Here is a 20,182-nt window from a genome sequence, read left to right as displayed (position 1 = left end):
ACATTCACTGAGCAACAACTCTCCTTTTTCTCCTTCCCCTGGTTCCTGGCAACAACTATTGTATTTCTGTTAAGAGTTTGCCTACTTTAGATCTCATATAAGTGGAGTCATGTGGTGTTCGTTCTTTTGTGATGAGCTTATTTCATTTAGCATAGTGTCCTCAAGGTTCATCCATGTTGTAACGTGTGACTGGATCTCCTTCCTTTTTAAAGGTAGAATAATATTTCATTGTGTGAATTCACCATGTTTTCTTTATTCATCTGTTGATGGACATTTAGGTTGGTTCTATCTGCTGGCTGCCATGATGAATGCTGCTATAAATGTGTACCAATATCTCTTTGAGATCTTGTTTTCAGTTCTTTTGGGTATACACCCAGAAGTGGGGTTACTGGATCATATGTTACTTCTATTTTTAATTTTTGAGAAGCCTCCATACTATTTTCCCAAGTGGCTGCAGCATTTTAAATTCTCACCAGCAGTGCACAAGGGTTTCAATGACTCCACATCCTTGCCAACATTTATTGTTTTCTGTTTTTTTTTTTTTAATAGTGGCCCTCCTAATGGGTGTGAGATAATATTTTATTGTGATTCTGGTTTGCATTTCCCTGGTGATTAGTAACACTGAGCAGTGTTTCATCTGCTCGTTGGTCATTTTATATATTTTTTTGAGAAATGTTTAGGTCTTTTGCCCAATTTTAAATTGGATTGTTTTGTTTTTATTGTTGTTGAGTTATCCTCATGGCTTTTTGCACATGGGCAGTCTTGCTAGGAAAGGCTTGTCCTAAGTCCCCTCTGCCCCTGTCCCACTCTGTCCTCAGCACTCCTCTTTTTTCCCCTGTATAGGCTCTGCCTCCTCCATGAAGCCTGTTAAGGGTTTTCTGGAACAAGCTGAGCATCTTTTGTGTCATTAGGAACTCAACATCATCTCATTACTTATATTGTGTGTATAATTTATTTTGTGGCCATATGTCCCCTTTTATGGAAGCCACTTGGGGATAGAGACCAGATCTTCTACCCAGTTTCATTCTCAGCATCTGGAGGACATCTCTCTAAGGAATGGCATCTGAAAGTGTGTTTGAATAATACAGGGACTGAGGGTCAATGTTAAAACAATTAGAAACCAAATTAGTTGCCTTCTTTTCTTGGTGGCTGATTCTAAGTGGCTGATGGAAACACCAGGAAAAATTCTATAAAATGTTCCTTGGGAATGACAGGCAAAAAAGATACAGCAAGTGGCTACCTAGTCCATATTTACATTTGGAGGCCTCGAAGCCATTTGCTTTTTCTTTAATGTTTCAATCCTACCTGTCAGAGCTTTCTGGGAGGCAAGAATTTACTTTTAAATTAAAAATAGGAGGGATGTATGTTGTTCAGATGCATTTTGAGAACTTGAGAGGTGCCTGGGGGTATAGGCAAGAGACCAGTATCCCCAAGGAGCACAATATTGGATTCCAAGGTTGGATTTAAAGAGGGAGAGGTGGACTGGCTTTTTTGAAAGTGGTGTCTGGTGCTGATAGAAAAGCTAAGAACAAATGGAGAATTTGAAAGCTGCAGTGGGGCGTGAAATGTCTCAGTGACCAATGGCATTATGTGGACCATGGACCCAGCAACCAGCTCTGGCAAGAACCAGATTGTCAGCCTGGCCTGGCAGGTTGACCTTAGCTTAGTGTCTGCCCATCTCAGCTCCATGGACACTGTTGCATCTCCCAGGTTTTCCCCAGAAACAAATGATACTGCATGTAAAGATAGCATCAGGATTAGAGGCAAGCCCCTTCCCTTCTCACTCTCTCAGCCTGAGCTCCCTGTGTGCAGATGACATTTTAAAAAATGAGCGGGGAGGGGAATCACTTCTTGAAATAACCACTGGACGAACTCTGTATAGGCATTGACTGCTGCTCTGAGACTTTGGAGGGCAATCAAAATGTTCAGCTCTAATGTCGCCCCTTTTCATCAGACTTGCCAAGGCTCAGACAACGAATAATTTAAGCTTCTAGATTCTGTGCAGGAGCAGTATTCTCTGGTTCTCTTTATCATTTCCTTTTTAAATATCAGGGCTGTCCTTATCTGTTCGGTGCTTCCCATCTCTCCATTTTTTTTTCAAAGTCACAGGGTACATTTTTGCATTTACTTCTGTTGCTCTGTTTCCTGATTTTTTTTTTAAAGTGAACTTTTTATTGAGCTGTAATACACATGCAGAAAAAGGTATAAATCATCAATGTACACCTCAATTAATTTTCATTAGGTGAACATCCTCAGAATAACATTTTCACACTCCAGCAGCTCCTTCTCAATGCCCCTCCTGGCCACTTCTTCCTTCTCAGTTGGGGAGCTTCTTGGGGGAGTCTCATGGCATCGCAGCCTCGCTGTGATCTTGCTCCCCACCACACACCTCTCAGCAGCCAGGCCCGGTTGTGGCCATGCACTGTGGACCTGGATGTGTGACAAAGGCTTTGGCTATCTCTATGGCAGGTGGGAATGTAGGAGTGTTGGCAGGATATACCTTTGTGGCCGAAACACCCAGAAAGTGCCAGTACCCACCTCTAGGAGGGATGTGTTTTTTCCATACAACAAGAAAGGCCTTTGAAAAAAAGTGTTTATTTTCTTTCTCTTTTTCCTGTTTTGGGAGGAAAAACAATCCTTATAACTAGAAATGTGTCCGATTGTAAGATTTGGAGTGGGACAAGGTCCTCCTCCCCCTTTCTTATGATTAATCGAAATCTGAGTTTGAGCAAGTCTTGCTGTTTTCAGAGAATGCTCTCCTTCTTCTGTTCTTCTTCTCTGCTTGGTCCCCATTCCTCCCTCACAGCCGAACTCATTTGGAGAGATTGATGGAATTACTAATGCTTTGGAGACAGTCCCTAGGAATTTTTTAAAAATGTAGTGGTCAGATTGACGTGTGTGTATGTATAATGATAATCAAGGCTAAACACAGTCTTCTTTTTCTGTAATTTATATTCAGAGACACTTTGCATTGTTTTCTTACATGAATCCTTCCTTTGACAGTTTGATCTCTGACCTCCCAGAATGCTTTAATTTTAGTTTAGTATGAAATGCAATATTTGGATCTTCTAGGAATTCTCCAAGATCACCCCTTAAATAGTTTACAGCACTTAAAACATGAGACAATACACCAGACATTAAATACAGCAAAGCCTTCCTATAAGTGTCAGTGTGCAGCTGGCTATCAGACAGCACTGTGATAAACATCCGCCTCTTTTCACAGCCCCTCCAACTCAGAAATACAATAAAACATGGTCAGCCCTTGAAGCCAAGGGCTTTGCTAAATCCAAAAACTTAGCAAAACCAAAACATTACTGATTTACCCACAAATTAGATAACAATAGGTGATTCAAGTTTGCGAGCCATAAGAATTAAGTCAGAATTTAAAAAATCAATTATTTAGCAGTATGGAGTGATTATTTACTTAGTGATATATTTTTTGTAGTTCTTTGCCTCATATCATTTCAGTCTATTTAGAAACCTGCTATTTCAGCACAAAACAGTATCTAGTAGGAATGAATGTGGTTTGCAGCAGAAAAAATAAAAATAGATTGTTTTCTATAGCTTAATGCCATATGACAAGAGGCAGAATGTGGGCAAGCTCAGGTTTTGAGAGTCGTTCTGAGTGTGTCCTCGTTAGCCATTGGGCAGAGAGTGGCCTTGTTAAGGGCCTTGGTGGCAGGGGCTTGAAGGATGAAGAGCAGAGAGCTTAGAAGGCTGTGATCTTATCATAGAATGACGTCAGGGAGAACCAAGCCCCAAGAGCCCCCTCACTCACTCAGTGACCTGGGGCATTCCATTCGACCCCTGAGTGGTTATTTCAGGTGTCCTGGGACCTGTGGCAGTGGGGCTGTAAAGAGGATAAAGTCACCAGGCCTGCCCCAGGGGGTGGGTTTTGATGGCCTGTCAGGTAGAAATGAGAAGTTTTAAGATGGAAAATGCTTCATAGTGAAACAAGGAGGACTCAGCATTCATGGATTCCAGTGCTGTTTGCAGCACTTACTAGCTCTGCCATTTAGGCAAAGCACTCTCTGATACACAGTGCTCTCGTACAGCAAAGGGGAATTCTAAAGACACCTCTGCTCACCTTCCAGGGTTGCAGAAGAGGTCAGAGGTAGGCCATAGCAACACTCAATGTTTTCATTTGCGAAAACTGCATTTGAGGGAGGCAAACCAAGATGTTAAAAACTGATTATTTTCAAAAGCTATATTTTTTGAAATATAATATATATATAATAAAATATATATTATATATATTTTATATATATAAAATATATATAATATATATTTTAAAATATATATTATACTTTAAGTTCTAGGGTACATATGCACAACGTGCAGGTTTGTTACATATGTATACATGTGCTATGTTGGTGTGGTGCACCCATTAGCTCATCATTTACATTAGGTGTATCTTCTAATGCTATCCCTCCCCCCTCCCCTCTCCCCACAATAGGCCCCGATGTGTGGTGTTCCCCTTCCTGTGTCCAAGTGATCTCATTGTTCAATTCCCACCTATGAGTGAGAACATGTGGTGTTTGGTTTTCTGTTCTTGTGATAGTTTGCTGAGAATGATGGTTTCCAGCTGCATCCATGTCCCTACAAAGGACATGAACTCATCCTTTTTTATGGCTGCATAGGATTCCATGGTGTATATGTGCCACATTTTCTTAATCCAGTCTGTCCGTGATGGACATTTGGGTTGATTCCAAGTCTTTGCTATTGTGAATAGTGCCACAATAAACATACGTGTGCATGTGTCTTTATAGCAGCATAATTTATAATCCTTTGGATATATGCCCAGTACTGGGATGGCTGGGTCAAATGGTATTTCTAGTTCTAGATCATTGAGGAATCGCCACACTGTTTTCCATAATGGTTGAACTAGTTTACAGTCCCACCAACAGTGTAAAAGTGTTCCTATTTCTCCACATCCTCTCCAGCACCTGTTGTTTCCTGACTTTTTAATGATTGCCATTCTAACTGGTGTGAGATGGTATCTCATTGTGGCTTTGATTTGCATTTCTCTGATGGCAAGTGATAATGAGCATTTTTTCATGTGTCTGTTGGCTGTATAAATGTCTTCTTTTGAGAAGTTTCTGTTCATATCCTTTGCCCACTTTTTGATGGGGTTGTTTGTTTTTCTCTTGTAAATTGGTTTGAGTTCTTTGTAGGTTCTGCATATTAGCCCTTTGTCAGATGAGTAGATTGCAAACATTTTCTCCCATTCTGTAGGTTGCCTGTTCACTCTGATGGTAGTTTCTTTTGCTGTGCAGAAGCTTTTTAGTTTAATTAGATCCCATTTGTCAATTTTGGTATTTGTTGCTGTTGCTTTTGGTGTTTTAGACATGAAGTCCTTTCCCATGCCTATGTCCTGAATGGTGTTACCTAGGTTTTCTTCTAGGGTTTTTATGGTTTTAGGTCTAACATTTAAGTCTCTAATCCATCTTGAATTGATTTTCATATAAGGAGTAAGGAAAAGATCCAGTTTCAGCTTTCTACTTATAGCTAGCCAATTTTCCCAGCACCATTTATTAAATAGGGAATCCTTTCCCCATTTCTTGTTTTTGTCAGGTTTGTCAAAGATCAGATGGCTGTAGATGTGTGGTATTATTTCTGAGGGCTCTGTTCTGTTCCATTGGTCTATATCTCTGTTTTGGTACCAGTACCATGCTGTTTTGATTGCGGTAGCCTTGTAGTATGGTTTGAAGTCAGGTAGCGTGATGCCTCCAGTTTTGTTCTTTTTGCTTAGGATTGTCTTGGCAATGGGGCTCTTTTTTGGTTCCATATGAACTTTAAAGCAGTTTTTTCCAATTCTGTGAAGAAAATTGTTGGTAGCTTAATGGGGATGGCATTGAATCTATAAATTACCTTGGGCAGTATGGCCATTTTCATGATATTGATTCTTCATATCCATGAGCATGGTATGTTCTTCCATTTGTTTGTGTCCTCTTTGATTTCACTGAGCAGTGATTTGTAGTTCTCCTTGAAGAGGTCCTTCACATCCCTTGTAAGCTGGATTCCTAGGTATTTTATTCTCTTTGAAGCAATTGTGAATGGGAGTTCATTCCTGATTTGGCTCTCTGTTTGTCTGTTACTGGTGTATAAGAATGCTTGTGATTTTCACACATTGATTTTGTATCCTGAGACTTTGCTGAAGTTGCTTATCAGCTTAAGGAGATTTTGGGCTGAGACGATGGGGTTTTCTAAATATACAATCATGTCATCTGCAAACAGGGACAATTTGACTTCTTCTTTTCCTAATTGAATACCCTTTATTTCTTTCTCTTGCCTGATTGCCCTAGCCAGAACATCCAACACTATGTTGAATAGGAGTGGTGAGAGAGGGCATCCCTGTCTTGTGCCAGTTTTCAAAGGGAATGCTTCCAGTTTTTGTCCATTCAGTATGATATTGGCTGTGGGTTTGTCATAAATAGCTCTTATTATTTTGAGATACATTCCATCAATGCTGAATTTATTGAGAGTTTTTAGCATGAAGGGCTGTTGAATTTTGTCAAAGGCCTTTTCTGCATCTATTGAGATAATCATGTGGTTTTTGTCTTTGGTTCTGTTTATATGCTGGGTTACGTTTATTGATTTGCGAATGTTGAACCAGCCTTGCATCCCAGGGATGAAGCCCACTTGATCATGGTGGATAAGTTTTTTGATGTACTGCTGGATTTGGTTTGCCAGTATTTTATTGAGGATTTCGCATCGATGTTCATCAGGGATATTGGTCTAAAATTCTCGTTTTTTGTTGTGTCTCTGCCAGGCTTTGGTATCAGGATGATGTTGGCCTCATAAAATGAGTTAGGGAGGATTCCCTCATTTTCTATTGATTGGAATAGTTTCAGAAGGAATGCTACCAGCTCCTCCTTGTACCTCTGGTAGAATTCGGCTGTGAATCCGTCTGGTCCTGGACTTTTTTTGGTTGGTAGGCTATTAATAATTGCCTCAATTTCAGAGCCTGCTATTGGTCTATTCAGGGATTCAACTTCTTCCTGGTTTAGTCTTGGGAAAGTGTAAGTGTCCAGGAAATTATCCATTTCTTCTAGGTTTTCTAGTTTATTTGCATAGAGGTGTTTATAGTATTCTCTGATGGTAGTTTGTATTTCTGTGGGGTCAGTGGTGATATCCCCTTTATCATTTTTTATTGCATCTATTTGATTCTTCTCTCTTTTCTTCTTTATTAGTCTTGCTAGCAGTCTATCAATTTTGTTGATCTTTTCCAAAAACCAGCTCTTGGATTCATTGATTTTTTGAAGGGTTTTTTGTGTCTCTGTCTTCTTCAGTTCTGCTCTGATCTTAGTTATTTCTTGCCTTCTGCTAGCTTTTGAATGTGTTTGCTCTTGCTTCTCTAGTTCTTTTAATTGTGATGTTAGGGTGTCAATTTTAGATCTTTCCTGCTTTCTCTTGTGGGCATTTAGTGCTATAAATTTCCCTGTACACACTGCTTTAAATGTGTGCCAGAGATTCTGGTATGTTGTATCTTTGTTCTCATTGGTTTTAAAAAACCTCTTTATTTCTGCCTTCATTTCGTTATGTACCCAGTAGTCATTCAGGAGCAGATTGTTCAGTTTCCATGTAGTTGAGCGGTTTTGATTGAGTTTCTTAGTCCTGAGTTTTAGTTTGAATGCACTGTGGTCTGAGAGACAGTTTGTTATAATTTCTGTTCTTTTACATTTACTGAGGAGTGCTTTACTTCCTAGTATGTGGCCAAATCAATGTGGTGCTCAGAAGAATGTATATTCTGTTGATTTGGGGTGGAGAGTTCTGTAGATGTCTATTAGGTCCACTTGGTGCAGAGTTGAGTTCAATCCCTGGATATCCTTCTTAACTTTCTGTCTCGTTGATCTGTCTAATGTTGACAGTGGGGTGTTGAAGTCTCCCATTATTATTGTATGGGAGTCTAAGTCTCTTTGTAAGTCTCTAAGAACTTGCTTTATGAATCTGGGTGCTCCTGTATTGGGTGCATATATATTTAGGATGCTTAGCTCTTCTTGTTAAATTGATCCCTTTACCATTATGTAATGGCCTTCTTTGTCTCTTTTGATCTTTGATGGTTTAAAGTCTGTTTTATCAGAGACTAGGATTGCAACCCCTGCCTTTTTTTGTTTTCCATTTGCTTGGTAGATCTTCCTCCATCCCTTTATTTTCAGCCTATGTGTGTCTCTGCATGTGAGATGGGTCTCCTGAATACAGCAAACTGATAGGTCTTGACTCTTTATCCTATTTGCCAGTCTGTGTCTTTTAATTGGACCATTTTGTCCATTTACATTTAAGGTTAATATTGTTATGTGTGAACTTGATCCTGTCATTATGATATTAACTGGTTATTTTGCTTGTTAGTTGATGCAATTTCTTCCTAGCATCGATGGTCTTTACATTTTGGCATGTTTTTGCAATGTCTAGTACCAGTTGTTCCTTTCCATGTTTAGTGCTTCCTTCAGGATCTCTTGTAGGGCAGGCCTGGTGGTAACAAAATCTCTAAGCATTTGCTTGTCTGTAAAGGATTTTATTTCTCCTTCACTTATGAAACTTAGTTTGGCTGGATATGAAATTCTGGGTTGAAAATTCTTTTCTTTAAGAATGTTGACTATTGGCCCCCACTCTCATCTGGCTTGCAGAGTTTCTGCTGAGAGATCTGCTGTTAGTCTGATGTGCTTCCCTTTGTGGGTAACCCAACCTTTCTCTCTGGCTGCCGTTAACATTTTTTCCTCATTTCAACTTTGGTGAATCTGACAATTATGTGTCTTGGAGTTGCTCTTCTCGCAGAGTATCTTTGTGGCGTTCTTTGCATTTCCTGAATTTGAATGTTGGCCTGCCTTGCTAGGTTGGGGAAGTTCTCCTAGATAATATCCTGCAGAGTGTTTTCCAACTTGGTTCCATTCTCCCATCACTTTCAGGCACACCAATCAGACTTAGATTTGTTCTTTTCACGTGATCTCATATTTCTTGGAGGCTTTGTTCATTTCTTTTTACTCTTTTTTCTCTAAACTCTTCTCACTTCATTTCATTCATTTGATCTTCAGTCGCTGATACTCTTTATTCCAGATGATTGAGTCAGTTACTGAAGCTTGTGCATTTGTCACGTAGTTCTCGTGTCATGGTTTTCGTGTCTATCAGTTTGTTTATGGACTTCTCTGCATTGGTTATTCTAGTTATCCATTCATCCATTCTTTTTTCAAGGTTTTTAGTTTCTTTGCACTGGGTACGTAGTTCCTCCTTTAGCTCTGAGAAGTTTGATTGACTGAAGCCTTCTTAACTCATCAAAGTCATTCTCTGTCCAGCTTTGTTCCATTGCTGGTGATGAGCTGCATTCCTTTGGAGGGGGAGATGTGCTCTGATTTTTTGAATTTCCAGCTTTTCTGCACTGCTTTTTCCCCATCTTTGTGGTTTTATCTGCCTTTGGTCTTTAATGATGGTGACGTACTGATGGGGTTTTGCTGTGGGTGTCCTTTCTGTTTGTTAGTTTTCCTTCTAACAGTCAGGACCCTCAGCTGCAGGTCTGTTGGAGTTTGCCTACTCCAGACCCTGTTTGCCTGGGTATCAGCAGCGGAGGCTGCAGAAGATAGAATATTGCTGAACATCGAGTGTTCCTGTCTGATTCTTGCTCTGGAAGCTTTGTCTCAGAGGTGTACCCAGCCATGCAAAGTGTGAGGTGTCAGTCTGCACCTATTGGGGGATGTCTCCCAGGTAGGCTACTCAGGGGTCAGGGACCCACTTGAGCAGGCAGTCTGTCCGTTCTCAGATCTCAACTTCCATGCTGGGTGAACCACTGCTCTCTTCAAAGCTGTCAGACAGGGACATTTACCTCAAAAGCAATATTTTAAGAAAATGCATTCACTGGCCAGGGTGAAGTGAACTGAGATTAGAAGTAAGTAGTGAATGCCCAGGAGAAGTGGACTGGGCTGGGCAGGGTAGAGTGTGTGCCTCTGAGTAAGCAGGTCGGCTCTTCATCAGCGCTGCGGTGACATCCGGATGTACAGAGACATGCACGTGAACTGGGGCCACTGTCATGTCCAAGCAGCAGGTAGGGGCATGTTTGGTGTGGCAGAAGGACGATCCAGGCCTGCATCCCGCCTCCTGGCACTGCTCCCGTGTCTGTTAGCAGAGCTGCCCTGCCTCATGGCATCTTGCAAAGTTTCGACCCTAGTTTTCAGAGGTGCCTCTGGAAAGCTGGCCAATGCATCTGTCCATCCTCTTCCCCAACATGCAGAGCTCTCACCCACCCCAAGACCCCTGGCCGTGAACCTTCCTTCAGCTTTCTCCTCAGAGAGGCCTTCCTTGACCTGCCTGGCAAAACCGGCCACTCCCTGGCATGAGGGAACTTTCTGGTGAGATGGAAATGTTCTGTCTTGCTAGGGCCTTGGTGACATGAGTGTGCACATTTGTCAAAGCTCATTTGTGCATTTTGCTGTATGTAAGTTTCCATCAGAAAAACAACTCTCCACACACATTTACTTCTAGTGAATGAGATGCATGCTAAAGTGTTTCTGTGGGTAGGAACATGCTTGAATATCAGCCATTCCTCCCTTCCCTGCTGTCTCCACATCAGCTCACTTCCTTGGGCCTGTCAGCTCGGAAGCCACCAGCTTCACCCATCTCCACTGCTCCAGACCTGCATCATCTCTCACTTGGTGTTCGTTTGCACTTTTGCCCTCCTGCAGTCTCCACCCGGCAGCCAAATGTTCTTTCCAAACTGTCACTTGGATCATGCTTCTCACCTGTGTAAGACTTTCCACCACTTCCCATTGCAGATCTGCTGAAGTCACAGCCATTCCCATGACCCCCGTGGTCCCACCTTGGCCCTTTCTTTGACCTTATCTTCCTCCCACCACAGTCACTCCAGACCACCCTTCCTTTCTCTTGAGCCTCTGAGCCTTTCTGACGATGTATCCTTTGCATTCTGCTATCCTTTGAATCCTCCCAGAACCCTCTTCCCATGTGCTCAGTGTGGTTAGCTCTTCCTCAGGCTTCAGGCCTTCCTGACCTCCAGTGGAAACTGTCCTTCCCACTCCCAGATTCTCTATTCTATAACCCTGTTTCTTTCCTTCCCAATGCTCAGGACTAGCTACAATCCTCATTTGTTGATATATTTATCTCCTATCTCCTAGTGGACTCCCAGGGGCTCGTTCCTGTTCATACAGTGTTCTGATACCCAGAGCAGTGCCTGTTATGAAGGTGTGGCTTTCTGGCCCTTCTGCTCCTCTCTTCTCCCACAGAAAGAAACACTTGGCATTGACAGGAGTCTGCTTTGTGATCTTTTGGGGCCAACTTTCCTGCTCTCAAATGCTCTGTATCCCTTTAGGCCTGTGCGCATCGCTGGAAGAACATCTACTATGAAGCTGACCACATCCTACCCCATGGTTTCTGCTACATCATCCCTTCCAACCTCCAGGCCAAAGGCAGGACGCTGATCCCTTGCTATGAAGGTGAGCATGGATTGATTTTTCCTCATCCCCCTACCCACCTCATGCCCTAAGCCCACCTCCCCACCTCTGCGTACCACCAACTGAACATTTCCCCAGCTTTCCACATGCTCGTGATAGGGCAGTATTCTTTGCCCAGATGGTCTCTTGGTCCCCAAGGCCCTGCCCAGAGAAGAGGCAGGTGTAAAGGGGGCAGCAGTCCCAGGCCTTTCCAACCCCTACCTGACTCGGCCGCAGAGCCCACAGTGCTTACTAAGCTTCATGAAGTCTCAGGGACCGAAATGCACCAAGCGTTAGCCAAGTGACCTAACAGCTGCCTTGGCTTTCTGGTAATGCCAGGTGCTGTGTTGCCTTGGAAACTTACCTTCTCTCTCTGGACCTCAGTTTCCCTGTCCGAATATTCAGTGGTTGGCCCCGATGATCTCTGTAGCCCCAGGCAGCTCCCAGTCAGTCATTAGGCTCCCACACAGCTCCTGGCTGCACTGTGGACGTATGTCCTGAGGTGGTGGGGAGAGGAGACCCAGGATTCATGAAGCAACAGCTGGACAGAAACCTGACACTCTGAACTCTCAGCATTTCATAACATTCGAGGTCTGACTTTCCTTCCCATGTGGTCCTGCAGCCCGGGCAGATGCTGGAGAATTGGGCGCATCCTGAATGCGGTTTTAAGAGCTCCTTGCCAAGGTGCACTTGGAAGGAAAATGTATCCTTTCAGACTTAGAACCTTCAAATGCCTGGGCATCGAGGACAATCCCTAATAGTGATCGAGTCAGTCACTATTTAGCCCTGTCGAATCTGAGCTTTAAGCATTCAGAAAACGATGTTGTTTTCTTCAGTTTGATAGCTTGTAGTTTCCAGTTTTCTCAGCCTAATTTTGGGTAAGCGGGAACCTGCTCCTTCTCTAAGTTCTGGACTATTTATTTCTTAATTCCCCTCCTACTTTATTTGGACAGAAGTCTCACTGGCTTGTGTCCACGTTGTCTTTGGGCCTCCCTGGGTTTTCCTAGGTTTCAAATTTTGTGGACACTAAAAAGGATTCATGAGAAACACTATAGGACACTGGGACCCTTCTGGGGACTCAGGTGACCCAGGTAGGGTGCTCTGGGAAACGTCCCCCACAGAAAAGCCAGCAAGATCTCTGCGGGAGGCACAAACCCTCTCCCTATAGAGTGAGCCTTCCTTTGTTTTTTCTTTCTCCTCTGTATCAGCATTTGATCAGCTCTGACTGGGCCATGTAGGGGAATGAAACTCTGGCCGTGTTTATATCTGTATTGTCCCAAACAGAAGAAAAACAAACTTTATTTTAAAAATAGAGGATGATATAATCAATCAAGAGTGGAGGAATCGTTGGTTTCAGAAACACAAAGCATGTGTCAAGCCTGGGTTTCCATTGCCCCAGTTTACTCCTCCTTTTCCCCAAGGAAGAAAAAGGAAAAGCCTCTGGAACAACCAGTGGGGCAGCTCTTCAGGCTGGGAAGGGGCAAGGGGCTCAGCAGGTGACGGAGGCAGTGATCGTTGAACCACACTAGTTATGCGTAGGACCAGTACTTTGGTTTTCCCAGAAGATGACATGCTGTGACAGGGACACATGGCTGTTCCTGATGATTCCTCTGTATACACCACAAGCACAAGGACAGCCCTCCAAAGAGGGAGGTGGAACTCAATGTCCGTGTGTACGCAGGTCCATGTGGCTCACACTTCTGCATTACTTTCTATTAAGTAACTGTGGATCATCAGTAGGCCAGTGTTGATCTGAGGTCTTTACACATTCTCTCATCTAATCTTCCCAGAAGCTGTGAAAAATGTTTTTTTCTTTTTTTCTTGGGTCTAATGATGGGTATTTTATTTTGGAAATTGTTCTAGAAGACATCAGTGAGGCAGGGGGAAGTAAGAATGGGAAAGGAAGGCAGCCCATCAAAGATGTGCTCCTCAGCCGTTACCTGGGCAAGTGGGTGCAGTCTCTGGGGTGGGTGCCGCGGCCAGTGTGGAGTACACACCTAGAGTCCTCCTTCCTGAGGGCCGAGGGGAAGGGGCTGCCTCCACCTGGCATCCTGTCCTGTGTGTGGGCTGGGAAAGCCTCCAGGACAGAGGTGTGGGTGCTGGCAGGTGGCAGTCAGGCCACATCACAGGAACGGTGGTAGGAGCTGGGGGGAGACAAGTGGGATACCCAAAGGCCAGCTTCTGTGTTGCCATTCTCCTGTGACAGAGGGGTAAGCGGAGACTCAGAGTGTATGTGAATTGTCCCAGGTCACTCAAACAGTAAATGGTGGAGCAGGATTTTGAAGCTGGCATCTGTCTGACTCAGCAAACCATTTTGTGTCCTGGTAATTAATGGTGATTTCTGTTAGTTTGTTTTTTAGGGTTTCTAATTTAAATGAGAAGTAAAAGCCAGTCGACAACCCTCACGAAACAAGAAAGGGTGACTGAACTATCCCAAAAATACAATGGACTTAATGATGGTTAAATGGAACTAGTGAAGAAATTAGCAAAATGATTATGCCCCTGCCCAGTCTTCCTTCCCATGGGCGCACATGCACTTTTATATGCTAACCCATTCATTGGCTTAGGGTGGAAAATAAGGGATGGATGGGTCTGACGTGTGGAGTATTGGGGTGTAAGAGCAGCCCCTTAGAAAAATGGGGGACTAAACTGAAAGTTTCTATAGTTCTTAGCCCTGTAAGAGGAGAGGGGTAGAAGATGCTGAGTTTTTTTCTAGAAGACTGGACTGGACAGGTGGCTGGGAGGATGCTGGGTGTAGTGAGAGGGCTCCTGTATGTGCTCTGTTGGCTTTAGGCATCTCCACCTCCCTGTTTTGTGGTTTAAACTAGACCTACTTTGGCTTTTAAGGCCACCCTTATTTCCTCAATGTGGAAAAACTCAGTGATGCAAGTTCTCTGTTCCAGGTTGGGGGTCACATTGTGGTTAAAGACAATGGGAGAGTTTTAAGAGTTTGACAGGACCTTTCAGATACCACCTAGAGCAGTCTTTCATGAGGTCCAGAGAGGTGATGGCCTGAGTTTTTCTTTCTAATCTGTTATTCACATGCCACACAATGGAGAGGCAAAGTAGCTTGGTGGCCAAGGCACAGATTCTGGACCCAGACTGCCAGAGTTCAAGTCCTGGCTCTGCCACTTCCTCTTAACAGTGTAATCTCAGATGGGTTATTTAAGTTCTCTGTGCCTAACCAACCTCAAGGGTCTATGAAGAGGACTGAGTTAATGCTTCTAAGTCCTTAGAACACTGTCTGGCATATACTTGCTAATGTATGCTAAGCATATATATACTAATATGCCACGTACAACATACTGTATTCTGAGCAAGTGTTTGCTAATCATCATAGGCTGATTGACTTGTGTAGCAGGAATAGAGTTCACTTAATCTTAAGTACTTGTTAGTTGCCAGATAGACAAAACCCAAGTGACACAGTTCCAGCTATCAAGAAGCTTCCCATCTACAGGGGAAAACAGAGAGGGGACGTGGTGTTTTAAAAGTGGGAAGGCCATGTGGAGAGAGAATTTCCTGCCAGTGTGTGTCCTGCTGGAGCCTGTCCCCAAGGCCTTGAGCTGCATCCAAGTACAAGGTGGCATTATTTCATTTTACAATTGGAAAAACTGAAACCCACTTAAAGTCTGCAGGCTGTTGAGACTATGGAAGAGAGGGATGGTGGGAATTCAAGACTGGTCACGGTGGTGGGCACAGGGCAAGGGAGGAGGGGGACAGCTGCCTCTAAACCCACTTCTTGTGGGATGGTGGAAAGACCGTGGGAGGGGCTGTAGGTTGAGGTCGGCTCTGCCACACTTCTGCCTCTGTGGCCTCAGGCCTGTCAGTTGGCCTCTTGGTGGGAGTCGACACTGTGATGCCTCCACTGCATTTTTGTCTTTGGGTTATGGTGAGGAGCTCCCAATAAAACTCGGGTGAAAGTGCTCAGCAAGACCACCCATTGTTCTGTAACTGTGGCCTCATTGTAAGTCTCCATATGGGCCAGCTGTGCTCCCTTTACAACACTGGAAGGTCGGTTTGGTTGCAGAGACTCTAGATATGTGGAGATCTTTCCAAAATGTCTCAAGCTTTTGAATTCTTAAAAAAAATGGTCTCTGGTTTGGCACTAGGACATGGCTTCTCAGGTGCTTCCTGTTTCTGGTTGGATGGGAGAAGCTACCAGCATATCCTGTTGGAACCAGGAAATACAGAAGAAATGGGAAATAAAAATGAATTTGGGACATAAACTCATGGAGCATATCCTTCAGTCGGTTTAGTTTGTATTTGTCTGATGTGAGAACATCATTACTAGCATATGTTCTTTGGTTTTATCAGAATGTGTGAGAAAATGAGAGCTTTGGTGGGACGATATATGGGGGAAACTACTTGTAAATTAAAGGGCAAGCACTATAAAACATTAGTTACTATTAACCAAGCTGTGATATTTTAGGACTCCAAAATGTTAAGTCAATGCATGTGATAAAATCAAGTACAGAGATTTCTTTTATCCTTTGCCCTTGAGACCACTGAGGCAAGAAGTCAGAACTTAGCAGGAGTGAGGCTGCAAACAAGTTGTCTTTTTATTGTGACAGAAAAAGTGACTGTGGAATAACTTGGTAGCAGCTTGGCACATTGACAAAGCATGTTCAAGACTAAACTCTGATAAAGAAATGCAAGAGGTAATTATGATGCCATCGTATATTAGACCTAAATTGTGGAATCTGGCTTTGATTGCTATGATTATTACTTATTGCTATGATTAAACCTATATGCTCCTACTTTCTGACTTGGTGACCTTAGGCAAGCTCCATGAGCTTGGTGCCCTCATTTATAAAATGGGGAGATTAAGATCTACTTAAGAAGTATATGAGGTATGAAGTGCCTAACACACTGCTCAGTCGAGAGTGAATGCTGCTCATTGTCTTCAATTAGAAAATGTGAATTTTCTAATTAATTTTCAAGCAGCATAATAATATTCTTCAATATTCTCAGAAGGTGTCTAACATATCCTGTTTCAGTGACTAGATAATGAAGGGTAGAAAACGGGATATTCCTAAAATGATTTTAAGAGCCCTTGGCAAGATTATAATTTCTCAAATACTGTTGAAGATCATATTGGGACAATTTGGTTGGTAAGCGTTCCTTCCCTCTTTTTGTAGATGACCTCAAAGTTTAACTCATGCCACGTTTAAATGTTCTTAAATTTGGAATTGTTCGAGTCTGAATTTTACCGTGTTTTAAAATTGTGACAGAAAAACTTCCTGTCAATTCCAAAAATTTCTGTACCACTCTATTATCAGGGAATGACTGGCTTTTATTCCTAGTGTGTATTTGCATTTCTCAGGACAGTGATCATTTCCAGGGAAGGAAATAGATTACCCATTCAAAGGTGAAGATTTTTTTCCCCTTTAATGTTAAAAGTGGTCTCTACAGGGGATAAAAATCAGTGAAGATCCATTTACAAATGCAAAGGAGTTGGGGTTTTGTTGTGTTGTATTTTTGTTTTGTTTTTGTTTTGGAGAGACTCATAAAAGGCTAAGTTGATCCATTTAAAAATTCAAGAACAGACCTCATAAATTTTTATTCAATAAAGACCTCTACATTTACATAGGATTTTATGGTTTCTAATGAGCTTTAATAAACATTATCATATTAAATAAATACAGCAAATTAAAGAAAAGAGGATACAGTTCTACATTATGGCCAGTTAAACAGAGAGGGACTCTGAGGGGGAGAAAGGGAGGGTGGCCCCAGAGGACAGCCCGAGCTGTAAGGAGGAGGCCAGAGGTCTCCAGCAGCGGCTCTCTGGGGCTTTCCAGCTTTTCTTGGAGCCAAGAATTTTAATCTTGGGCTAACCTATCTCCATACTTCAAACGTGTTTCCATGTATTACATGGAATTATCGACTACTTAAACTGCATCTTTTGTTCCTCTCAGAAAAATTCACAGATTCAGATTCACCTAATATTTATTGAGCACCTACCTGGTGCCAGGGGTTGTGCTAGGTACTTAACATTTATGATCTTACTGAGAAATCACATCATTCTTGAATAAGTACTCTTACCCTTGTTATACAGATGAGAAAACTGAGGCCCAGGGAGCTTGATGAAGGTCACAGGCTTATTAGTCAGAGGAGGGGTTGACAGCTTTTAAGTGTGTTGTAGGTTTCTTTGTAGCCGCCTGTTCTGTTGGGATCCTGGTTTTCTTGGTGATTTCTGGGTGCTGTGGCCTATCACAGAAAAAAAAATTCACATTTTTTTCAATAACATAATTTTATGAATTTTTTGGACACTAGACTATAGACTTGTTAAGCTATGTTTCAGTTTTGCAATTATAGATACACTCTGTAGACAAGTCCCAGCAGGTACAGAGGGCAGACGTGGGCCCTTAGACTGATAAAATGTAGCCAGGAGACCAGTCTGCTCTAGTCTGGAGTGGCTGCTTGCTGGAAACATTTGGTTTGGGTATCTGCGCAGGAGTTTGACTGTCTGTGCTTTGGTGCCAATTATTTCATGAGTCATTTTTTTTTTTTTTTTTTGGTTATATAGATGAGAGGTTTCTATGTTGCTCAGGCTCACCTCCAACATCTAGCCTTGCCTCCTTATGCGCCAGGACAATAGGCCTGAGCCACCGCGGCTCCCTATTTCATGAGTCTTTTAGCTTAGGTCCCAAAATTGAATTCTGCTCAGTTCTGAGCTGGGTTTCTCACTGAAATGTGACTGTCCCATGTTCATGGTCACTTTTTTTTTTTCTGAGAGTAGAGCATGACACAATGCATAGTAAGTTGAATGTCTATATATACATTATTATGTGCCTGTTTTTTTTTTTTTTTTTATACTTTAAGTTCTAGGGTACATGTGCATAACGTGCAGGTTTGTTACATATGTATACTTGTGCCATGTTGGTGTGCTGCACCCATCAACTCGTCAGCACCCATCAATTCGTCATTTATATCAGGTATAACTCCCAATGCAATCCCTCCCCCCTCCCGCCTCCCCATGATAGGCCCCGATGTGTGATGTTCCCCTTCCCGAGTCCAAGTGATGTCATTGTTCAGTTCCCACCTATGAGTGAGAACATGCGGTGTTTGGTTTTCTGTTCTTGTGATAGTTTGCTGAGAATGATGGTTTCCAGCTGCATCCATGTCCCTACAAAGGACGCAAACTCATCCTTTTTTATGGCTGCATAATATTCCATGGTGTATATGTGCCACATTTTCTTAATCCAGTCTGTCACAGATGGACATTTGGGTTGATTCCAAGTCTTTGCTATTGTGAATAGTGCCGCAATAAACATACGTGTGCATGTGCCTTTATAGCAGCATGATTTATAATCCTTTGGGTATATACCCAGTAGTGGGATGGCTGGGTCATATGATACATCTAGTTCTAGATCCTTGAGGAATCGCCATACTGTTTTCCATAATGGTTGAACTAGTTTACAATCCCACCAACAGTGTAAAAGTGTTCCTATTTCTCCACATCCTCTCCAGCACCTGTTGTTTCCTGACTTTTTGCCAATCTAACTGGTGTGCGATGGTATCTCATTGTGGTTTTGATTTGCATTTCTCTGATGGCCAGTGATGATAAGCATTTTTTCATGTGTCTGTTGGCTGTATGAGTGTCTTCTTTTGAGAAATGTCTGTTCATATCCTTTGCCCACTTTTTGATGGGGTTGTTTGTTTTTTTCTTGTAAATTTGTTTGAGTTCTTTGTAGATTCTGGATATTAGCCCTTTGTCAGATGAGTAGATTGCAAAAACTTTCTCCCATTCTGTAGGTTGCCTCTTCACTCTGATGGTAGTTTCTTTTGCTGTGCAGCAGCTCTTTAGTTTAATTAGATCCCATTTGTCGATTTTGGCTTTTGCTGTCATTGCATTTGGTGTTTTAGACATGAAGTCCTTGCCCATGCCTGTGTCCTGAATGGTACTACCTAGGTTTTCTTCTAGGGTTTTTATGGTTTTAGGTCTAACATTTAAGTCTCTAATCCATCTTGAATTAATTTTCGTATAAGGAGTAAGGAAAGGATCCAGTTTCAGCTTTCTACTTATGGCTAGCCAATTTTCCCAGCACCATTTATTAAATAGGGAATCCTTTCCCCATTTCTTGTTTCTCTCAGGTTTGTCAAAGATCAGATGGCTGTAGATGTGTGGTATTATTTCTGAGGGCTCTGTTCTGTTCCATTGGTCTATATCTCTGTTTTGGTACCAGTACCATGCTGTTTTGGTTACTGTAGCCTTGTCGTATAGTTTGAAGTCAGGTAGTGCGATGCCTCCAGCTTTGTTCTTTTGACTTAGGATTGTCTTGGCAATGCGGGCTCTTTTTTGGTTCCATATGAACTTTAAAGCCATTTTTTCCAATTCTGTGAAGAAACTCATTGGTAGCTTGATGGGGATGGCATTGAATCTATAAATAACCTTGGGCAGTATGGCCATTTTCACGATATTGATTCTTCCTACCCATGAGCATGGTATGTTCTTCCATTTGTTAGTGTCCTCTTTGATTTCACTGAGCAGTGGTTTGTAGTTCTCCTTGAAGAGGTCCTTTACATCCCTTGTAAGTTGGATTCCTAGGTATTTTATTCTCTTTGAAGCAATTGTGAATGGAAGTTCGTTCATGATTTGGCTCTCTGTTTGTCTGTTACTGGTGTATAAGAATGCTTGTGATTTTTGCACATTAATTTTGTATCCTGAGACTTTGCTGAAGTTGCTTATCAGCTTAAGGAGATTTTGAGCTGAGACAATGGGGTTTTCTAAATATACAATCATGTCATCT

General features: G+C 42.4%; 1 protein-coding gene across 1 annotated transcript in view; it reads left to right on the top strand.

Moving 5' to 3' along the window:
• The window catches only part of ITGA9 (integrin subunit alpha 9), a 381,793-nt gene that overhangs the window by 23,856 nt on the left and 337,755 nt on the right, over nucleotides 1–20,182 (top strand). Inside the window, exon 4 of the mRNA XM_023187614.2 lies at nucleotides 11,312–11,435. Within this exon, the coding sequence (XP_023043382.2) occupies nucleotides 11,312–11,435 (124 nt within the window). The remainder of the gene's footprint in view (nucleotides 1–11,311; nucleotides 11,436–20,182) is intronic.

The sequence above is a fragment of the Piliocolobus tephrosceles genome, chromosome 2, assembly GCF_002776525.5.
Source record: "Piliocolobus tephrosceles isolate RC106 chromosome 2, ASM277652v3, whole genome shotgun sequence".
NCBI lineage: Eukaryota > Metazoa > Chordata > Mammalia > Primates > Cercopithecidae > Piliocolobus > Piliocolobus tephrosceles.
Note: the sequence above shows the minus strand (reverse complement) of the source record. Positions and strands in the feature narration are given on the sequence as shown.